Genomic DNA, 20,433 nt, shown 5'->3' on the forward strand with positions numbered 1-20,433 from the left:
GACAATATGAACAGATCAAACAGATCACAATATAAAACTGTGACTCGGGCATTTGTTGCAGAAATATTTTGACGGGGTGTATTTATCAGAATACTGAACCGGCCGGCTCCAGGATCGTCCTATAACTATATATAAAGGAAAAAAAAAATTCGGGATAGTTTAGACTCTTCCGGGAGCGTCAGGCGGCTTAGCAGGAGCGGTCACGTGCAATAACATTGCGTAATTTCCGCTAGCCTGATCTCTCGCTATATATTTTTAATTCTCGACACTTAAACTCTATTAGTTGAATATCCATATTCACACAAGTCTACACACCAATAACAAACCAAAGTAAACCCGCAATCTTTTCGAGACGCAGAGGTCTGCCTCACTGCGCATGCGCGGTCCAGGCTGCAACGTCGTTCTTGTTTGCAAACAAAACTCCGTGCGTGGATGTGTGAGACGCAGCTGCTGTCATGGCAGAAAACAACGACAGCGAAATCATCGAGCATCATGACGACGAAGCGATGGAGAAGATGAACAGACCGAGAAATGATTCTCATTCGTTTATGGGGAGCGTCACGGCTTCAGAGAGAGATGGATACAGCAGCACACAGTCCTCACACCGCCTGCTGGCTTACAGTGATGCTCTCATCTCCATCATCGCCACTGTCATGGTACAATAAATCATACAACTACTTATTGAGACCAGTTGCCCATTATGTTTGTGGGGCAGCATATTGAGTTGTTCATGAATTTCTGTCTTTGCAGATATTACCTGTTGCCCATACAAAATTTCAAGACAATGAGGTAAGATATGTTAGACATCTTTCATCCATTCATTCATTCATCCATCCAGAGTCTATCCCAGGAACACTGGGTGCAAAGCAGGAGAATTCACTCCTGAAGGGATGCGAGTCCATCTCATGGCACCATTGCACACACACTGGTTCACACCAAGGAGCAATTAAGAGTGGCTAATCTGAATACTAGAGTATGTTTGGGAGGTGGGAGGAAACCTCAAACCCCAGAGGAAGCCCACACAGAGATGCACAGAAACTCCAGCTCAGGATCAAACCAGGACCCTGGAGCTGTGTGCTGGCAATGCTACCATATATTCGACATCTCTAATTAATTAATAACCCACACTTTCTGGAATTCTGATGTACACTGTTGTAGTGGGGAACTGGATAATTCCTGTTCCTGGATCAAGAATAGACCAATTCAATATAATGATATAACTGGAGAGATGGGAGAGATGTACAGGTGCTCTTCTGTCTATGTGGAGAAAAGTACCTGAAGCAAGACTCCTGCCACAGTCATTTTTGCACATATTACCTGAGATGTACTGATCTCATAATGCTGTTATTAGAGCAGATGCTGGTCTGAAACTGTGTTTGAGATTTGATCCATTTTCACACTGCATTTGGTAAACAGAGATCAGTTTAAGGCAGCGCCTTTAAGAAGCATACGAGTTTTTGATGAGCACAGCACTAAGCTTGCACATAAACCCGGGAAACAACTTGTCTTATACCACGGCGCTATCACACCTCTGAGGTTTCGCATCATTTGGAAACAAAACTCTGCAGAGAGACGCTCAGTCACCATTAGGATGCCAGTATTGGGACGATACTCAAAGTTCTTATATCAGTATTGATATCACATTAATGAATTTCATTATTTATGTCATTTTGGGGTTAATATAAGCTTTCACAGCATCAGCTCAGTTCCTGAAAGTATATAAATATCAAGTATTAGTCGATACCCAGACCTATATCAGTATTGTACTGAAAGTGGAAAAAGTGGGATATATGTATATGTGTATATATACCCAGCAAAGTAATGTCCCTTTTTCAGGAGAGTGTATTTTAAAGATAATTTTGTAAAATCCAAATAAGCTTCACATATATTTATTGGAAAGGGTTTAAACGATGTTTTTCATGCTTGTTCAATGAACCATGAACAATTATTGCACATGCACCTGTGGAACAGTTCTTAAGACACGAACAGTTTACAGGCAGTAGGCAATTAAGGTCACAGTTACAATAACTTAGAAGACTGAAGAGACCTTTCTGCTGACTGTGAAAAACACCAGAAGAAAGATGTCTAGGGTTCCTGCTCACCTGTGTGAACATGCCAGAGACCTGCTGCAGGGAGGCATGAGGACTGCAGATGTGTCCAGAGCAATAAACTGCAATGTCTGTAATGTAAGACGCCTAAGACAGTGCTACAGGGAGACAGGAAGGACAGCTGATCGTCCCTGCAGTGGAAAATTACATGTAACCGTGTGTGTCCCCCCAGACGTGATCGAGAACTTGCAAATGCCTTTGTGGAAGAGTGGAGTAACATCTCACAGCAAGAACTGACCAATCTGGTGCAGTCCACGAGGATGCACTGTAGTACTTAAAGCAGCTGGAGGCCACCAGATACTCACTGTTACTTTTAATATTACCCACCCCCCCCCCCCCCCCCCCCCCCCCCCCCCTTGTTAATACAAATATTTACACATGTTAAGAAATTTGCTGGAATTAAAAGCAGTTGAATGTCAGAGGACATTTCTTTTCTTTTTTTTGCTGAGCATATAAAGTGTGAAATGAATTAAAGCTGTCATATTTTAGATTTATAGATCTAGAACCTGCTTTTGCACACTCCTGGGGCCTCATTTATCAACATTCTTTAAAAAAAAAAAAAAAAAAAAAAAAATTTATTATTTTTATTATTGCTAATAAAATATTAGCAACATGCTAATAAAATATTACTGTTACACACAGGAACTGACGGAAAGCCTTCAGTCGCTCCTAACCAGTAAGATTGCGGTGTACCTGATGACATTTCTGATAGTGACAGTTGCTTGGGCAGCACATATAAGGTGAGTAGAGCGAAAACATACACCGTTATTGTGTTACAGTTTACATTTGGACTTTCAGGAAGCTAGCTTGGGGTATTTTATATCTCACACCTTTGAATGTTCATTCTTTCATTTCCTCAATTTGTCTGGTTTCAGACTGTTTCAGGTCATTGAACGCATCGATGACACACTTGCACTTCTTAATTTAGTAAGTTCCTCTGAGCACAGTAACAAAATGTCGTCATTTCTCATTTTTTGACAGAACTTTTACACTCCAACAAACCTTTTCCTCTTTTTTTTTTCTATTTCAGGCTTGTATGATGCTGATCACTTTTCTACCATACACAGTGAGTAAAACCTAGAGGAAACAGATCCTGATATTTTGAAATACTATCATAACTCACAGTATGATGTTTTTTTTCCCCCCACTGTAAAGTCATGTACAACATTACTTTTTCATAACATTTGATTGAGAGGAATTCTAATGTTCCTCCGAAAGCAATGGTGTGACTGATAGGATTGTCTTGTTTATTTCCTGTAGTTTTCCCTGATGGCAGCTTTCCCAAATAACACCCTTGGCATTCTGCTCTTTTGTGCCTGCGTCATTATAATCGGTCTCATTCAGGTACGGAAAGCAGACCTTATAAGCAAGTTTATACAGCGAATATAAAATAAAAGTAGATATAATCTAGCGTATGTCAGTAATATAAAGATAATAAATCTCAGTTAGTACACAGTTTCTTAAGCAGAAGTTTTTATTGAACTCTTTATGTGACTTAGCCTTTCAGATTAATTTCTGTATCTGGAAATGCTGTACGCTGGTTAAACAATCCTTCTTTGCTAAATTTCATCCACAGGCGGTTATTGTCTTGTATGGGTTCAGCCATCCTTTCCTCCTAAATGAGCACATCCAGCTGTCGGAAAATCAGTCCTATTACAGACGCCATATTCTTGAAGTTATAGTGAGAGTGCCTATAATGTGTTTCTTCGCCGGCATCTTTGCGTTCATCTATGTTAAACTGGTTAGTAATATTTGTGTACTACACGTTAAGAGTCACTGTGAAGGAATTCATCATGTCCATACAGGTCTGATAACTAAAATAAAACCCACAAACTGCTTGCTTAGAATAAGCTAAACAACGATGTTGTAGAATATAATAGTTTGGATTTGTACAAGACATACTAGCTCTAGAAACAGCCTGAGATTATAAGCAGCAGAAATGTAACTGAAATTTGAACCCTGCTTGTTGTTTTTCAGTCGTATGTACTCCTGGCTCTTGTCATATTCATTCCCTATATATCTCAGTCTATGAAATGGATTTGGACTAAAGCCATTGGTAGTAAGTACCATACGGAACTACGGTTGCTTCCATAGAGAGCAAACTCTAAGCATTAGATGTAAAAGTTTTAAGTTAAGTGCAATTATTTGTCTATATGTAACTAATTGTAGGCTTTGGTCTGTTTCCTCAGCTCAGGTGGAGGAGACTCCAGACTCCATGCTTTTTTATACGTACTACCCCAGTGAACCACTGAGCAAGGAGCGAGTAGAGGCTTTCAGTGATGGCGTTTATGCCATTGTAGCCACTCTTCTCATCTTAGATATATGGTCTGTATCTATATTAATTATGTTTACCAGTATACAACTGATAGACCGTCACTGCCCATTTTATTAGGAACACAAACCAGTACGCCTGCTCGTTCACACGATTATCTAATCAGCCAATCATGTGACCGCAGCACAATACATCAAATCATGCAGATACAGGACAAGAGCTTCGGTTAAATATCAGAATGAGGAAAAAGGTCATCTCGGTGGCATGATTGTTGTTGCCAGGTGGGCTGGTTTGTTTATTTCAGAAACTGATGATCACACCTAGAGTCTCTAGAACGGTGAGGAAAACAAAAAAACATGCATCGAGCAGCAGTTCTGCAGGCCAGATCAGGCGAAATGGTCTTTTTTTGATGAGTCTGTGTCCACTGTAGCCTCAGATACTTGTTCTTGACTGACAGGAATGGAACCTGATGTGGTCTTCTGCTGTTGTAGCTCATCCACCTCAAGGTTTGACAGGTTGTGCGATATGAGATGCTTTTCTTGCTCACCACAGTTGTAAGGAGTGATTATTTGAGTTCCTGTAGCCTTCCTGTCAGCTTGAACCAGTCTAGTCATTTTCCTCTAACATCTCTCAACAGTGAGGTGTTCCCACACATAGAACTGCCACACACTGGATTATTTTTTTGGTTTTTCGCACCATTCTGTGTAAAATCTGGAGACTTGTGTTTGAAAATCTGCATTTTCAGCAGTTTCTGAAATACTCAATCCAGACAAAGCCACGGTCAAAGTCACGAGATCACATGTATTCCCCATTCTGATGTTTGATATGAACATTAACTGAAGCTCTTGATCTGTATCAGTATGATTTTATGCATTGCACTGCTGCTACATGATCGGCTGACTGATTAATTGCATGAATGTGCAGGTAGTGGGCAGTGAGTTTATTGTGATGCTGTTAATACTTCTTTTAAAATAATGTGCCGTTTAGTAACAAACATTATTTATTGCCTAATTATTAATACAACCCCAATTCTGAAAAAGTTGGGACAGTATGGGGAAAAAAAAAAAAAAATCATTTGAAAATTCAGTTCACCCAGTACTATATTGAAAACACATCTTTACATTATGTGATGTTTTACTTTGCATATTTTCAAAAATAAATTAAATTCACAATCATTTCATATCTGATGACTGCAACACAAAAAAGTTGGGACAGTCGACTGTTTACCACTGTGTAACATCACTTTTTGTTTTAATAACACTTATTAAGCGTTTGGACACTGAAGACACCAGTTGGCTAAGTTTAGCAAGTGGAATTTTCCCCCATTCATCCATTATGCATTTCTTCAGCTGCACAACTTTATGGAGCCTTCATTTCCTTATTTTGCGCTTCATAAAGCGCCGCACGTTCTCAATCAGAGACAGGTCAGGACTGCAGGCAGGCCATGCTAGCACCCGCGCTCTCTGTTTACACAACCATCCGCTTGTAATCCAGGCAGAATGTGGTTTGGCGTTGTTCTGCTCTGGATGGCAGCATATGCTCCAAGGTGTGTACGTATCTTTCTGCATTGATGCTGCCCTCACAGATGTGCAAGTTACCCATGCCATGGGCACTGACACACCCACATACCATGACGGGCGCTGGCTTTTGGACCTGACGCTGATAACAGCTTGGATGGTCCTTTTCCTCTTTGGCCCGGAGAACACGACAGCTGTTTTGTCCAAAAACTATTTGAAATGTCGACTCGTCGGCCCACAAAACACGATTCCACTGTACTGCTGTCCATATCAGATGAGACCGAGCCCAGAGAAGTCTGCGGTGCTTCTGGACAGTGTTGATGTCTGGCTCCTGCTTTGCATAGTAAAGCCTTAACTTTGAATGGTGAATAGTGTTGACTGATAAAGGTTTACCAAAGTGTGCCCAAGCCCATGTCAGGATCTCCATTACAGACTCATGCTGGTTTTTAACAGTGACGTCTGAGGGATCAGAGATTCAGAAGTGGTTTTTCGGCCTTGCCCTTTACACTTCGAGATTTGACCGGATTCCTTGAATCTTTTAATTATATTTTGCACTGTAGAAGGTGAAATTCCCAAAATCCTACTGATTTGTCTTTGGGGAATGTTGTTCTCAAAGTGTTGGTTATTCTCTGACGCATCTGTTGGCAGATTGGCGAGCCTCAACCCATCCTTGCTCTTGAAGGACTAGGCCTTTTTTTGAAGGCTCCTTATATACTATGATTAGACGATTGCCTCACCTGTTTCACATCACCTTCTTATTTCAACTTCTCACATCGCTGTTAGTCCTAAATTGCCCCTGTCCCAACTTTTTTGGGACGTGTTGCAAGCATCAATTTCAAAATAAACGTTTATCTTCAAAAAACATTTAAAAGCAGTTGATTAGATAAAACATCAAACACCATGTCTTTATTCATTTTCTGTTTAAATACAAGTAAAAGTACATTTACAAATCACTCCTCTTTGTTTTTATTAGCATTTTCCATACTGTCCCAACTTTCTCGGAATCGGGGTTGTAATTAACGTGCTGTTAAGTCTATGCTAAATACCTGGAGAAAAACAGATCTATGGTATAATCTATTACTATTGTAGCATATAGATATGCACTTGACCCAAGTCTACATGCATATTTAATGAGCAGTTGCTAATAAACGTCTACTCATGCTGCCTTTAGTGAGGACAACGTGCCTGACCCATCTGTTGTGAAGAAGCAGTTTGACAACAGCCTCATCTCTGCTCTCCAGGAGTATGGCCCCGAGTACCTGGCTTACTTTGGCTCCTTTGCCACAGTGGGCCTATTGTGGTTTGTGCACCATTCGCTCTTCCTGCATGTGACTCGCGCAACACGTTTAATGGGTCTCTTCAACACTTTCTCCCTAGCTTTTGTCGGTGGCCTGCCACTAGCCTACCAGCTAACACATGAATTTCCTCGCGGCTCTCAAAACGAGCTTGAGGCCATCCAGATCAGCTGCGTCATCATTTTCTTCGCCGGCCTCTTTCAGCTGGCCATGTGGGTTACAGCACTCTTCACAGAGCGCGAGACGCTCCACCCGTACGTTCATCACGGAGGCCGAGAGCACGCCTTCATGCTCGCCAAGCTCTTGCTCTACCCCTGTGTGGCGCTTGGGACATTTTTCTCTACATGTATCCTCAGCCGCTTTAGCTCACCCATCTTCCACCTGATGCAGATCGCAATTCCGTTTGCGTTCCTGCTGCTGAGGTTGATGGTGCAAGTGGTGCTGGCCGTGCTGAGGTGGCTGTTTTGTCCAAAGACAACTAATGGAAGAAGTGCATTGTTGGAAGAGGACGAAGCTCGCGTGCCTTTTACAGACATTGTCACCTAGCAGGACGTGGTTGACCCATGGTAAAATCCAGCAAGGTCTCTGGGCCTGTTTTCACAAAGGATTCCTCCCTGAACTTTTGCAATCTGATATGTAATTGTTTGCTGCAAAGTGCGTTTGGAGGAATTTGCGACAACAGTAACCTGCCACTCTGTAACTACACACCATCGGCTAGCAGTCAGTTAATAGTAATGTGATTTGTGGGCTTTGTACTTTAAATCATTTAATAATTTTGAAAGAATGCATAGGAACTAAGCTAAATTTTATTCTAAGAATGAATGCCACTGCTAAATCCATCCTAGATTTAATGCTGTAACTTTTTTTTTTTTATACAAGCTGGATCAGGTAAAGTCTCACTGAATAGCATGATGAAATCTGAGGTCTAGGAGCATTGTGTTAAACTCGTTTAATCGTTTAGACTCGTAAGCTTGTATCTTGTAAGTACTTAAGGCAAAATGAAAATACAGGTGAAATATGTCTAAAATAACAAAATCGTCTCCTGCATAACTGTATAGTGGGACTGTCGTTTCATAAAAAAACAAAAACACACATTAATTTAGCATCTCTCTAAAGTAGAATATAATTTGGTTTGAGGAAATGTAACCACAGACCAGAAGCTCAGGACCAACTGGTTATACAAAGCACTAACTTTGTATAACTGGAATGATGGCACAGATCTGGCCCACATGTGGTTGCCAGAACTCAGCCGGTTTTACAGCCATTTCAACTTAATTTTTGCTGTAATGGCAATTGTAAATTTTAAAATGAATCCATTTGTGCGTACGTGTACAGGGAAGTGGTACAGTTACTGAAACTGCTGCTGAGACGAGTAGCACTGAGCTACAATATAGTTGAATTTGTTCACTGTAAGAGATTATGAATAAGGTGGAGCTCTTCAAGCTACGTTTCTGTTATTTCCTTATGTTTTGGATGGTCTCTTTATTGGCGGATACACCCACATTTTATTTTTCATTTCTTGGAATTGTAATGTCTCTTGATACATGTGAATGTTTTTCACCCAGAGATCACAGGGGTGCAATCATTTACACTCAGACTTGTTGTCTGCAAGCATTTGTGTTGTTTAATCCATATTATTGTATAATGAAATACAGTTGCAATCAAAATTATTCAAACCAGGTTATTTCATGTATTTTCTGCCCCTAGCCAGTTCAGGTATTTCATGTGTTCCAGCTCAAGCACACCTGGTGCAACTAATGAAGCCCTGCATCAGGTGTGCTTGAGACAACACCTGTTTTGCATATTTGTGCTGTTGTGAGGGATTCTGTTCGTTGGGTCGAATAATCTAGAAACTGGAGAAATCATTATAAGTTGCATTATCGGTTGAATTGGGGGAAACATTCGTTGCGTTGAACTATTTCAACTGCTTTTGTTTGATTTGTTCATTGCAAACAGCTGAAAGTCTTGATTTTGCAATGGGGGTTGAATAATTTTGATTGCAACTACACATATAATTAATGGAAAAACTCTAGTAAAACTCCTCAAACCTCATGACTTGTCAGTAATCATATACTTATTCACAGTTATTCACATTTAATGTGGAAGTCGTCATGCAGAATGGTATTCATTTTGTTTATTCTGCTGCCATTTTAACTCCACCTGAGGAGGTGCTGTGGGAGAATGAGTTATTCTGGCCATCTTGCTTAGGGCTAAATGATAAAGGTGACTGCATCAGTCCAGGTAACGCAACTCTTCTCACAGTCTGAGGACTGAAATCATAATCACGAAGCATTTCAGACATACAGTGCTTCAGGAAAACATTTAAACCTCCTGAGCCACTATCTCTTCTGGAAACAACAACTGGCTAAAATACGCAGATATTTTTAAGTAAATGTGCTGCTTCTATTCAAATCCCCAGCAGCGTTTTACATGACAAAGGACAAAATAGGATATTTATGTTAAAACCCATTAAGAAACTAATTTACTCGAAAGCCATGAGAAATACTACAAGACTAAAGATACCAAGTTAATCAAGTTTTTAATCTGGATTTAACGTGTATTCACGTGTGGTTCTGTGTTCTTACTTTTTCTGTTCTTTGAGTATTGTTGTTGGACAGATGTTGAGTGAATCAGTCAGATCAGAAACCAGATGTAAGCAGGGGAAAATGTAAGGTTTTTATTTGTTCTAAAATCATATTCACGTAATAATAATAATCATCATAATAATTATTATTATTTTAGAACTTGCCCCCAACACATTTTTGTTCATGTATCCATGGTAACTGTTAAATATTTCCTGTTTAAAACCTTTAGATTTATGTTAAAAAATAAACTGTAAATCAAACCCATAAATAATTATTAAAACAAAAGTACAACATGAGCCCAACTTTTTGGTACAAAGCATAAACATTATAATATCATAACATATGACAATAATGAGAGTGTCTGAAGCCTGATTGTTGTTAATCAGTGTAAGCTGGAACAGCATTGTATCTTGAACAACAATGTTGACCGTGCAGTAATTCAGAATTCTGGTAGCATCACTTGCTTTTGAAGCTACAGACACCTGGTCTAGAGGTGTATTATCTTTTTTTGGCCTGAACTGGTTACGTCTTTTAGACATGCAAAACCGAAAATGTTAATTGCATCAGCAGGTTGACTTAAAAAGCGGACATAAAGAGGAAAGAATGAAATGAGAAGAACATGTAAACCAACCGCTGATGGGAATGAAACGGGAAAATGGTGAGTCACGTCATAATAGATTGCCACATATCCACTGATTAAAAGGTGTACAGTAGAAAGGTCTGGTCCCAAAATTCCACCAAGTCAACTTGATTTCTGTCGTCTCTTTGTGTAGCTGAAGTTTAACGAGCACAATGAGCAGAAGATATTGCTCCAGGAAAACTAGAAAAGTGCTAGACACTAGTGAAAAGTCAAATGGCTTTTTAAATATGAACGGTTACATATTTTTAATTGTTTATTCTTATATTCCAGTGTGAATATAACAACTAATGGAAGAAGTGCATTATTGGTGCATTGTCCTAATGCACCAACAAGGGGTGGGGGGTGTTTAAATGGCCAAGCCCAAAATGTGAAGCTTTTAATGGTCTTAACAAACCACGTGCGGACATTTTTTTATGTTTAGTTATTTAACTTAATTTAAATGTGTTTTTTTTATGTTGTTATTTACTTTATTTTAATTTTGTGCACCCAGAAATGTGTTAGTTTGAATTTTACACCAAACATTTGAATTATCATCATGATTTAACTTTGTGTACATGAAGACTATATAAGTGAATTTCCCTGTTTCTAGCTCTTCCCTAAACAGTTCACTGCAGCAAAAGTAAACCAGCAAATGGAGGCACAGGAGGTCTCAGGAGTGCATTAGTTTAATTCTTGCTAATTTTCTGACTAATTTTTACAAATGATTTGCTTTGAAGACCATTAAAAGCTTAACATTTTGCCATCTTGGACTTCGCCCATTTGTTTTTTTGATTGCACAGGAGTAGACACTAGTATGTAGACAGTGCTTTGGTATACAGGAAGGACTTCTGCTCATCAGCAAACCTTTTTTGTTGTTGTTATAATTGGATCAGTTAATGTAACACACTCATATGGCTACCAGATGAGTTAACAGTAAATGCACACTTATTTTCTATAATCACACTGTATCTCAAACTATCTCCTTTAAAGACACACTGATTCTACCATATGATATCGTTGTTCGGTGATAACCTTTTTTTTTTTTTTTTAAAGATAGTGCACTACAAATAAATTCTTGACAGGTTAGAGAACTGAGTGTTTAGTTCTCATCTTCCTTAAAAACAAAAACAACATTCATTCGCCTTATTGTCCTTCACGCAGAAGATTAAATCATGCTAAATCTCTATTTAAAAAAAAGCCCAGCAAACTATTAAATCTATTGTTTGCATATATTTTCATTCCTATAACATGTATAGGATTTTGAGTCTCACAATTATATGCTATATATTACACCATAAATCTTTTAGTATAATCTATATCTATTTACATTAATACATAACTGCAAGTGTGTAGTTCTCAATGCTAAGTCCTACAGCTTTGGAATTTTAAAGTAACTAACTAATGGTAAGTCCATGGGGAAAAGAGACATGGGCTACTGTACTTTTAGAAGTAACTGTACGACTCATGCTGTTTTAGGTTGTTGATTATTTGTGCAGCCTGTACGATTTATCATCATGCTAATCCTGCATAATGTAGCATAACAACCCAATGTGACCGCTTAGAATTACTGCAGAAGAAAACTGTACTATTTCTCCTGTTCAATCACACGTCATAAATTACACTACAATCACATTTAAAATCAGTGTAATGCCCAAACTGAGCATTAAGAACTATTTTAAAACTTCCAGCCCTCAGACTTCACTTACTATGTGCGTCCATCTTTCCTTCTGGTTTGTAGGAAGACATTTCTCACATGCAGTTCAGTACAATAAGTAGAAGAGGAAGCAGAAGAAGCAGAAGCAGAAGAACAAGAAGCAGCAGCACACCTCCCCCTTGTGGTCACATTTTTGTAGAGCTGTTTGTGCAGTGGAAGTGTGAGGAAAGTCCACTGCATAGTGTTTCTCCAGAGTTTCTACAGTGATGGCTGGGCATCCACAGTTATGTGAACTGATAGATAGCTAAACCTTACTGTTCTAACTGAAGTGCTGAATAAATGAGTGTTTCTTCATTCCTCTGGTGCAGCAGGAAGCAGCATGCCCTTCTCTCTCAGGTGGTTGCGCAGCGTGTTGAAAATGCTGAGCTGTTGTGCGGGCTGCAGGACCAGCAGCTGCTGTAACACCTTACTGGGGTTCGGACCCCTGAAAGGCAAAACAGCAAGTTTTATTCATTTATTTTTATTTAAAAATAATAATAAAATCATTAAAAAAAAGTTCTTATTAAGATGATCCTGAATCTATTTAGTAAACTGATATTCATTACATTTTTTATAATTGTATGAATTCATTTTTAAACAGGATCAATAATTTCACCATCCACAAACTGTCAGATTGTGCAACCATACGTTAATAAAAAATACTATATTATTATACCAGTTATTTGCTGCTACACAAAAAGAATTGTATACATTTACATTTATTCATTTAGCAGATGCTTTTATACAAAGTGACTTACAAATGAGGAAATACAAGCAAAGTGATATCTCAAGCAGAGAACAATACAAATAGTGTGACCATTTTTACAAGATTTTAACAAGATTTTGAATAATTATACATTATAACTGATGCTCTAAAAATGCATTCACGTACAGGACGTATTGTAGATCAAGTTTATACGTCATGTATTCGGGGATGGATTACCAGACCTGTACAGATCGCCCGATAATCGCTTTTACCGATATTCAAGCATTTTTTCGTAATCGCTTATCGTTTTTTAAAATATCGGCTCCACCGATAAATGGCGCCATCTTGTGGGCGTCTTGAGAATTGCGCGCAGGGTCGCTATAACAGCCCTTAATGAACAAATTAGATGTCTTACATAAATGCTTGATATGTAGTTTAAGCAGCTTGGTGCTAAGAAATACAGTGGTAAACTTTGCTAACAGTGCACTTTATTTTCTGTACTCTTTCACACCCCTTTATTTATTGGTGTTTAAATAAAGAGTTTTGTTTTGTATGCAAGTAGGAAGTGAAATTAACAAAACTGTTATAAATAAAACAGTTTGTTCAGTGGTGTTGTCATCATTGTGTCAAAAACAGAAGTAAAACAATAAATAAATATCGGGTTGTCAGGCACATAAACATGCAAATATCGGTAATAAAAAAAATCGATATCGGTCGATCTCTAGTGAAAAGCAAGTGGCCTAAGTTAAGACTACCTTCTGCATACCACAACAGTGACTCAAATACTCCTAATGCATGTGTGATGCACTAATATCTGCATATTTTGTGTGAGTGTTTGTTAGAAGGTGGGGCGATCAGGGGTCCTTGCATTCATTCCTGAGTGGTGGGATGTGGGAGGAGTGGCCCGGCTCAGAGGCCCAAAATGTAATAATCCATCCCTGTATGTATTTATAAAATAATTCTAATAATAGAACTGGTGACAAAAAATGTGACTATTTAGTATTTGTATTGATAGAGAAGTTTATCTTTATGATGAGAAAGACATTTAATAACCAGTATGTATGGTGAAGTCCCCATGAGCTTACACACTCTTACCTGATAAAGCTTGCTATGTAAACATGGACAAATGTGGCCATCAGATACTGACAGTCAAAGCGGTCCATGATACCGCCATGTCCAGGGATGGTGTCTGCAAAATCCTGTGGAAACAATCTCCGTGGTTATGTTTTACATGTTACATGTTTCCCACCTCAGTCTGAATGGTTTCATTTCAACTGCAGGATAAATCTAAATAAACTTTTACATTGAGGAGAGATGCACCGATTTGATGTTCTGTATTGGCATGAAACACTGGTTTGGTATTGGAAATAAGCAGCTACATAAGCAGCTATGTTAAATTCAATGTGGACAGAATTTAAGCCAGAACACAGAGTGATAACGTTACCATAATAAGAAAAACGGTCAGACTTACTTTGATTTTAAAAGCTCTTTTGAATCCACTGGCAAAAAAGCCACCGAATGGTCCGATCAGTGAAGCAAACGAGGAGAGAGCGATGCTGTGAATCTGAAATGGGTATAGGTTCACCGTTTTCTGTAGAGAAAGAAACAGGCAGAAGAGGGGTTTGATGTAACGTAACCCTCTAAAGCAAACTGTTGTTTTTCCCCTTAAGCCTTTCAACTATTATAACCATAGCTTGTTTATTTTAATTTTATTTATTTGCTTGTTTTTTTTCTATGTCTTTAGGTTATTGAAAACTGTATATTCTTTATGCCTACTGGGTCCAAATGATTCATCTCACTGAACCCTTTGATTCTTTTCATCATACAGATGAACATTTCTTACCCATCGCAAGACATTCTGCACCATCACAGGCAGGGTGTACTCCTGCATCACAAACAGGTCTGAGGGTTCACACTCCACAGCAAAACGATTAGTCTCACTGTTGTACTCTACTGGACATACAAAGTACTGGTACTGCGACAGCAGGTAGGCAAACTGGAATGCAAAGAAACACTGCATATAAGCATTGCACAATTCTCCTGTTAATATTCTACTTTATAACATGATGAACTTACAATGAAGCCAAAGACAACTGTAGAGAAGAAGCCTCCAATAAAGCCTTCCCAGGTCTTCTTTGGAGAGAGCTGAATGGAAACATTAGAGTTTGATTTTAAAAGTGGTTGCACTTATTTGTTGCTACACATTTGCTTCAAGTAATCTACATCATCTTAACCTTATACAATGACTTACCTTAATCAGAGGTGTTCTTCCAAAGAAGAAGCCAAACAGGTAAGCCATGATGTCATTACAGATGACAATCGATATTGGTACAATAAACCTGTTGCACGGAAAAAGTGTTTATATTCACCTTATATTCAACCGGAGTAAACACAAAATACAGTTTTTAAATGATAATGTTATTTATTGAAGCAAAAACGTTATCTAGTACCAACTGGGCCTGTGTGTAAATGTATTTGCCCCTGGAGTTACTAATTCCCCAAATCAATGAAACTGCATTCATAATGGGGTTCAGCTGGACTAGACACAACCAGGTCTGATTACTGCAAACCCTGTTCAATCAAATCAACACTTAAATACAACTTTTTCAACAGCATGAAGTTGGTTAAAAGGTCTTACCCAGTAACACACTATGCCAAAGCTGAAAGAAATTCCAGAAATGATGAGAAAGAAGGTGATTGAAATACATCAGTCTGGGAAGGGTTACAAAGCTATTTCAAAGGCTCTCAGACTAAAAAGAACCACAGTGAGAGCCATTATCTCCAAATGGAAAAACTCAGCACAGTAGTGAACCTTCCCAGAAGTGGCTGAACTTCCAAAATTCCTCCAAAAGCACAGCAACTACTTATCCAGCAAGTCACAAAAGACCCAAGGACAACATAAAATGACCTACAGGCCTCTCTTGCAACAATAAAGGTCAGTGTTCATGACTTCCATGGCATCCATGGAAGAGTGGAGAGGTGAAAACCACTGCTAACCCAGAAGAACATTAATGCTCTTCTGAATTTTGCCAAAACACACCTTGATGATCCTCAAAACTTTTGGGAGAATGTTACGTGGATGAGTCGAAAGTAGAACTGTTTGGAAGACAGGGTGAGGTTACATCCGTCGTAAAACAAACACAGAATTCTACAAAAAGAACATCATTCCTATGGTCAAGCATGGTGGTGGAAGGGTGATGGTGTGGGGATGCTTTGCTGCTTCAGGATGTGGGCAACTTGCAATAATTGAGGGAAACATGAATTCTGCTCTCTACCAGAAAATCCTAAAGGAGAATGTCCGGTCTTCAGTTCCTAAGTTGAAACTCAAGTGTAACTGGATTATGCAGCAGGACAATGATCCAAAGCATAGGAGTAAGTCCTAGTCCTAGAAGTAAGTGAAAGACTGATCTCCAGTTATCGGAAGCGTTCGGTTGCAGTTATTGCTGCTAAAGGTGGCACAAGCAGATTTTAAGTTAAAGGGGGCAATTGGTTTTTCACATCGGTGATACGTGTTGGATAAATTTTTTTGCTCCAATAAAAATAAATAAATAAAAACTGTATTGTGTGTTTATTCAGATTGCCTTTGTTTTATGATGTATTTCGTTTGAAGATATAAAACTATTTAGTATGAGACATACACAAAAACAGAAGAAACCAGGATGGGGTAAATACTTTTTCACAGCATTTTACGTTTTCTTTGGGTTTCTATTTTTTAAATACATTGCAATCACAATGCATCACCCATAATACGAAGAGTTAAAATTTCTTAAAATGAAATTTGTTAATATTTATACCACAGCACTGATGAATTCTCAGTTAATTGGTCAGAAGGTATTAATGTGATTGTTGTAATATGTTAGATGTAAGGAGATGTTTGTTTAATCTACGTGAGGAGTCTCAGGTGTCAGTGCATTTTTCCACCAAGGGAAAGTCTTCATGGTGTCTTATTAATGTCTAGAGTAAGAAAAAGAGAGACTGGCGAGGGAACAACTACTATAACAGGAACTAACTGGTCTCACAGGCCTTCCACAATTACACTGTGTATAAAATTACTATGTAACTATGAACAGACAAAAACCAAATGCACTCTTCATTACTAAACTAAAAATTGTAATTGTTGTAAAACTGCTGTGGTATAAGAGGAATAAATCAGTCCGGGACATGCAGTTATCAGAAAATAATCAACTTCAGAGAGGTAAGAGTAACTCTGATTCATGTTGGCGTGCATCACACTGCCATGTTGTTGATTATTTTCCCACAACAGCATGCCCCGTCACATTATATTCCTATAGGTAGTTTTGGGAGTTTCGAGATCAAAGAAATTTTCTGACATTGTTCAGGAAAATATTTCAACACTCTCATTAACATAGACGTAGGAGGAACTCCAAAACATCCAAGCTGAACAGAATGGAACAAAGACGTGCAGTGAAGAAATATTCCGACCGTTTCAGAGTGTGAGTGGAAAAACCTGCTTACCAGATCATTCCTTCAAAAAGGTTCTGAATGACTAGGTGAGACTGAGTTACCACAATCAACAGAGTCACATGGGTCCAAGCAAACTGGAATGGCAAACACACACACCCACACACCCACACACACACACACATACAGACAAACATATACACTGTTAATGGAACAGCAAGGACAACATTTGGCTGATGAGGACAATGAAGTTAAAATAAGTCTATTAAAATACCCTTAAACAAGCATATACTCTTACAAACATTCACAACAGTTCATGTGTACAGCGATATATCTGTGTACAGCGATGTGCACAGTCAGAAGTGTGGTATCTTTGTGGAGGTGAGAAAAAAAAACAGTACAGATTATTTGTTTACTGATTAGTAAGATAATAACGGTGATCTCTGATTTTACCAAATTAACACAGTTACACATTACAATTAGGCACATGGGAACAAAAAAGCCTCAGACGTCTACGTCACTACGGTATGGTGGCTTATCCCATGAGGACTAGCAAACCTAGGTCAGGAGTACATCTGCATTCAGTAGCTGGTTCTGTTTTCCAGTGAAATAAACACAGTTTAAGGAAGTAATGTGTGAGCTACATCTACATATATTGTTTGCGAGCTTGGAACTAATTGATGCACTGGCACTTCTGCAGCCGATAGATGCGTCACTCTAACTGAAGCACCGTCATGTTGCTGAGTAACATTCAGCGCATAAACCTTATCACAAAGATACGGAGTGGTTTACATGCACATCTATTTTCATATATTTACACACTGAAGTGCTTCTAAAATTGCCAAGTTAACAAGACTAAGTGAGGAGATTTGTGTCTGTGTTAGTGCGTGCATGAGTATCGGTGGTACACACCATATAAAACTGCAGGCGGTAATGCTTCTTCACTAAGCTGAGAACGAACATGCAGAAACCTGTGAAGAGCAAATAACATGCAGTCAGTTTTACCTGAACATTGGGGTGTTTTAATACACAGTAAGTAATACTTACAATATGGAGAAGTGGGAAAGATTCAACATACGGTATTAGGTATAAGGAAGGATTTAGACAATCAAATTAATAACCACTCTTTGCAACTGTGGTGAGCAGAAAAGCATCTCACAAAACATTGCCAGTTCAGGAGCGGCTGTGGCTGTTGTAGCCCGTCCGCCTCATGGTTCGGCATGCTCCGAGAAGCTTTTCTGCTCACCACGGTTGTAAAGAGTGGTTGTTTGAGTTACTGTAGAATTCGGTGAGTGTATACAGTGAATGCTAGGTGAGTGCCCAACTGAGTAAAATGTTCCATGCTTGAACTAAATAAAGCTTTACTGTATTCAGAGCCATGTCTGAATTACATTTAGTTACCCATCAGATCGTATAAAAATGCATTAATATTTGTGTTCAGCCATGCTGGTTCTAATAAGTGTAAATAAATATCATGCCTGAATTTTAGACAGCCCCTACTGTGATTTCTAAACAATTATATATTAACATGAATCCAGACTTTCAAAATAGCAAGTTTGTTATCATCCAATAAAAAGACTGATCAAAAAGGCCAAAACAACTTCACTTTGATTCAACCAAAAGAGGTTTTTTTTTAAGCAGCTTGCAATCTGAAACTGGAAACAGTTTTTTTGTTGTTGTTGTTTTTTTTAACTGCCCTTCCAAACTCACCTGCCAAGTACAATGTGAAAGAAATGAAGCGATGATAACGAACAAGGAACTGCAACGGTTCCTCCCTTTGGACTAATGCACCGAAGTAATCTGCTACCGTCTCTCCATAAAAGAAGTAGTTCACACAAATCAAAAAGTACCTGAAATGTAGAGCAATATTTTTATTAGTGTCCATTATCACCATATTGTTTTTAAAACATCAAGAGAATTTCACTGGGTTTGGCGCTCTATTACAAATACTCTGAAATGTTATTGTTTAGTTAAAGTGGGAGTCGGTGCTTTACAGTATGTCAGGCTCCAACTTGGAAGTGCACTTTGCTCAAGTCCAGTTAATCACTAGTTTATTTATGGGCAAATATGGAGGAAGGAAGCGTGTGTGCATGTGTGTGTGTATTTGTGAAAGTGGGTGACTAAAGCAGGGTTTCCATCTACCTGCTTTTATGCAGCCACAAAGGACAGATTCAGAGAAATGGTTGAAAAAATTCTTTAAAAAAAAAAAAGTAGGCTAAAAAGTAGGAAACATGGCTTATAGAAAGAGATCAGATCATCACCGCCCCCCCAAGGATATCTGTCCTTTTCTACTTCAGCAATAAAAACTCATTTTCACTTACCAGCTCAGTGTTCTGAACCACGGAAGTTCGTAGGAATGGTAAACTCTATAGCCGATGGTTATAATCTCATGAAAACACTTGATCTGAACAGTCATAACCTACAAAACACACACACACACACACACACACACACACACACACACACACACACATATATATTTGAATGGATAGTTTATTATAAACAAATCAGTTTAGGGCACAGTATTTCACAGGAGTTAAATCCTACTAAAATCTTACTGCTCAGCATGTCTAGAGCTGTTCGGCTGAATACAGCATGTTATACCACAGAGCTTTTGAATTCTTCAATCTGTTCGGTCAGAATTTATCAGGGATTTATGTCACAGGAAAGTCTTCAGGACAGAGGACTTTATCCATTTTCTGGATAACATGAAAAGCTGCATTTTGTCTTAATAAATTCAAGAGTGGGGAAAAAGGGCATGACTGTTATAACATGAATACTAGGAACTAACTTGTTTTGTGGATGTTTCAAAACAATAAATGTAACTAGAAATGGATTTTAAAAAAGTATTGTGTGTCATTTTTATGGTATAAGAGAAATGAAAACACTTCGGTATCAACTTGGGGTAGTAACAGTAACTCTGTGCCCCATCACACCATATTATTGTTGATTATGTTCCTATACCAGCATGCCCCCAAAGGTTTTACTACTTACACTTCGCTGAGCTACACTGATCCTATGAACCCTTTTGGTGTCACAGTTAGGTATCATGTGTTGTCTTGATTGTTTACCAATACAGAAAGTGATGGGGGTAAAATGCATACATACCACAAATATAAGCATAATGGGTCCCAAATAGATGATAAGAAAGAAGCCTATGATCATGGTAAGTGATAAAATCCCTCGTACCCACCAGTTCTTCCACCTGTATGAAGA

The 20,433-nt window shown here is 38.6% G+C and overlaps 2 protein-coding genes across 2 annotated transcripts in view; one reads left to right on the top strand and one right to left on the bottom strand.

The window, feature by feature from the left end:
- tmem175 (transmembrane protein 175) lies at positions 1-10,299 on the top strand. The gene is made up of 10 exons (XM_017451207.3): positions 1-656; positions 751-789; positions 2,751-2,848; positions 2,984-3,035; positions 3,139-3,174; positions 3,369-3,452; positions 3,685-3,849; positions 4,086-4,167; positions 4,298-4,433; positions 7,069-10,299. Exons 1-10 carry the CDS (start codon positions 456-458, stop codon positions 7,736-7,738), a joined length of 1,563 nt encoding a protein of 520 aa, XP_017306696.1. The 5' UTR covers positions 1-455; the 3' UTR covers positions 7,739-10,299.
- cds1 (CDP-diacylglycerol synthase (phosphatidate cytidylyltransferase) 1) overlaps positions 9,846-20,433 on the bottom strand; it is a 26,038-nt gene continuing 15,450 nt past the window's right edge. The window contains exons 3-13 of the mRNA XM_017452238.3: positions 20,326-20,422; positions 19,539-19,636; positions 18,928-19,067; positions 18,130-18,188; positions 17,272-17,354; positions 15,047-15,134; positions 14,872-14,940; positions 14,639-14,791; positions 14,267-14,386; positions 13,891-13,994; positions 9,846-12,534 (exon numbers count right to left, since the gene is read on the bottom strand). Of these exons, the coding sequence (XP_017307727.1) occupies positions 12,402-12,534; positions 13,891-13,994; positions 14,267-14,386; positions 14,639-14,791; positions 14,872-14,940; positions 15,047-15,134; positions 17,272-17,354; positions 18,130-18,188; positions 18,928-19,067; positions 19,539-19,636; positions 20,326-20,422 (1,144 nt within the window). The 3' untranslated portion in view covers positions 9,846-12,401. The remainder of the gene's footprint in view (positions 12,535-13,890; positions 13,995-14,266; positions 14,387-14,638; positions 14,792-14,871; positions 14,941-15,046; positions 15,135-17,271; positions 17,355-18,129; positions 18,189-18,927; positions 19,068-19,538; positions 19,637-20,325; positions 20,423-20,433) is intronic.

The sequence above is a fragment of the Ictalurus punctatus genome, chromosome 22 (assembly GCF_001660625.3).
Source record: "Ictalurus punctatus breed USDA103 chromosome 22, Coco_2.0, whole genome shotgun sequence".
In the NCBI taxonomy this organism is placed as follows: Eukaryota; Metazoa; Chordata; class Actinopteri; order Siluriformes; family Ictaluridae; genus Ictalurus; species Ictalurus punctatus.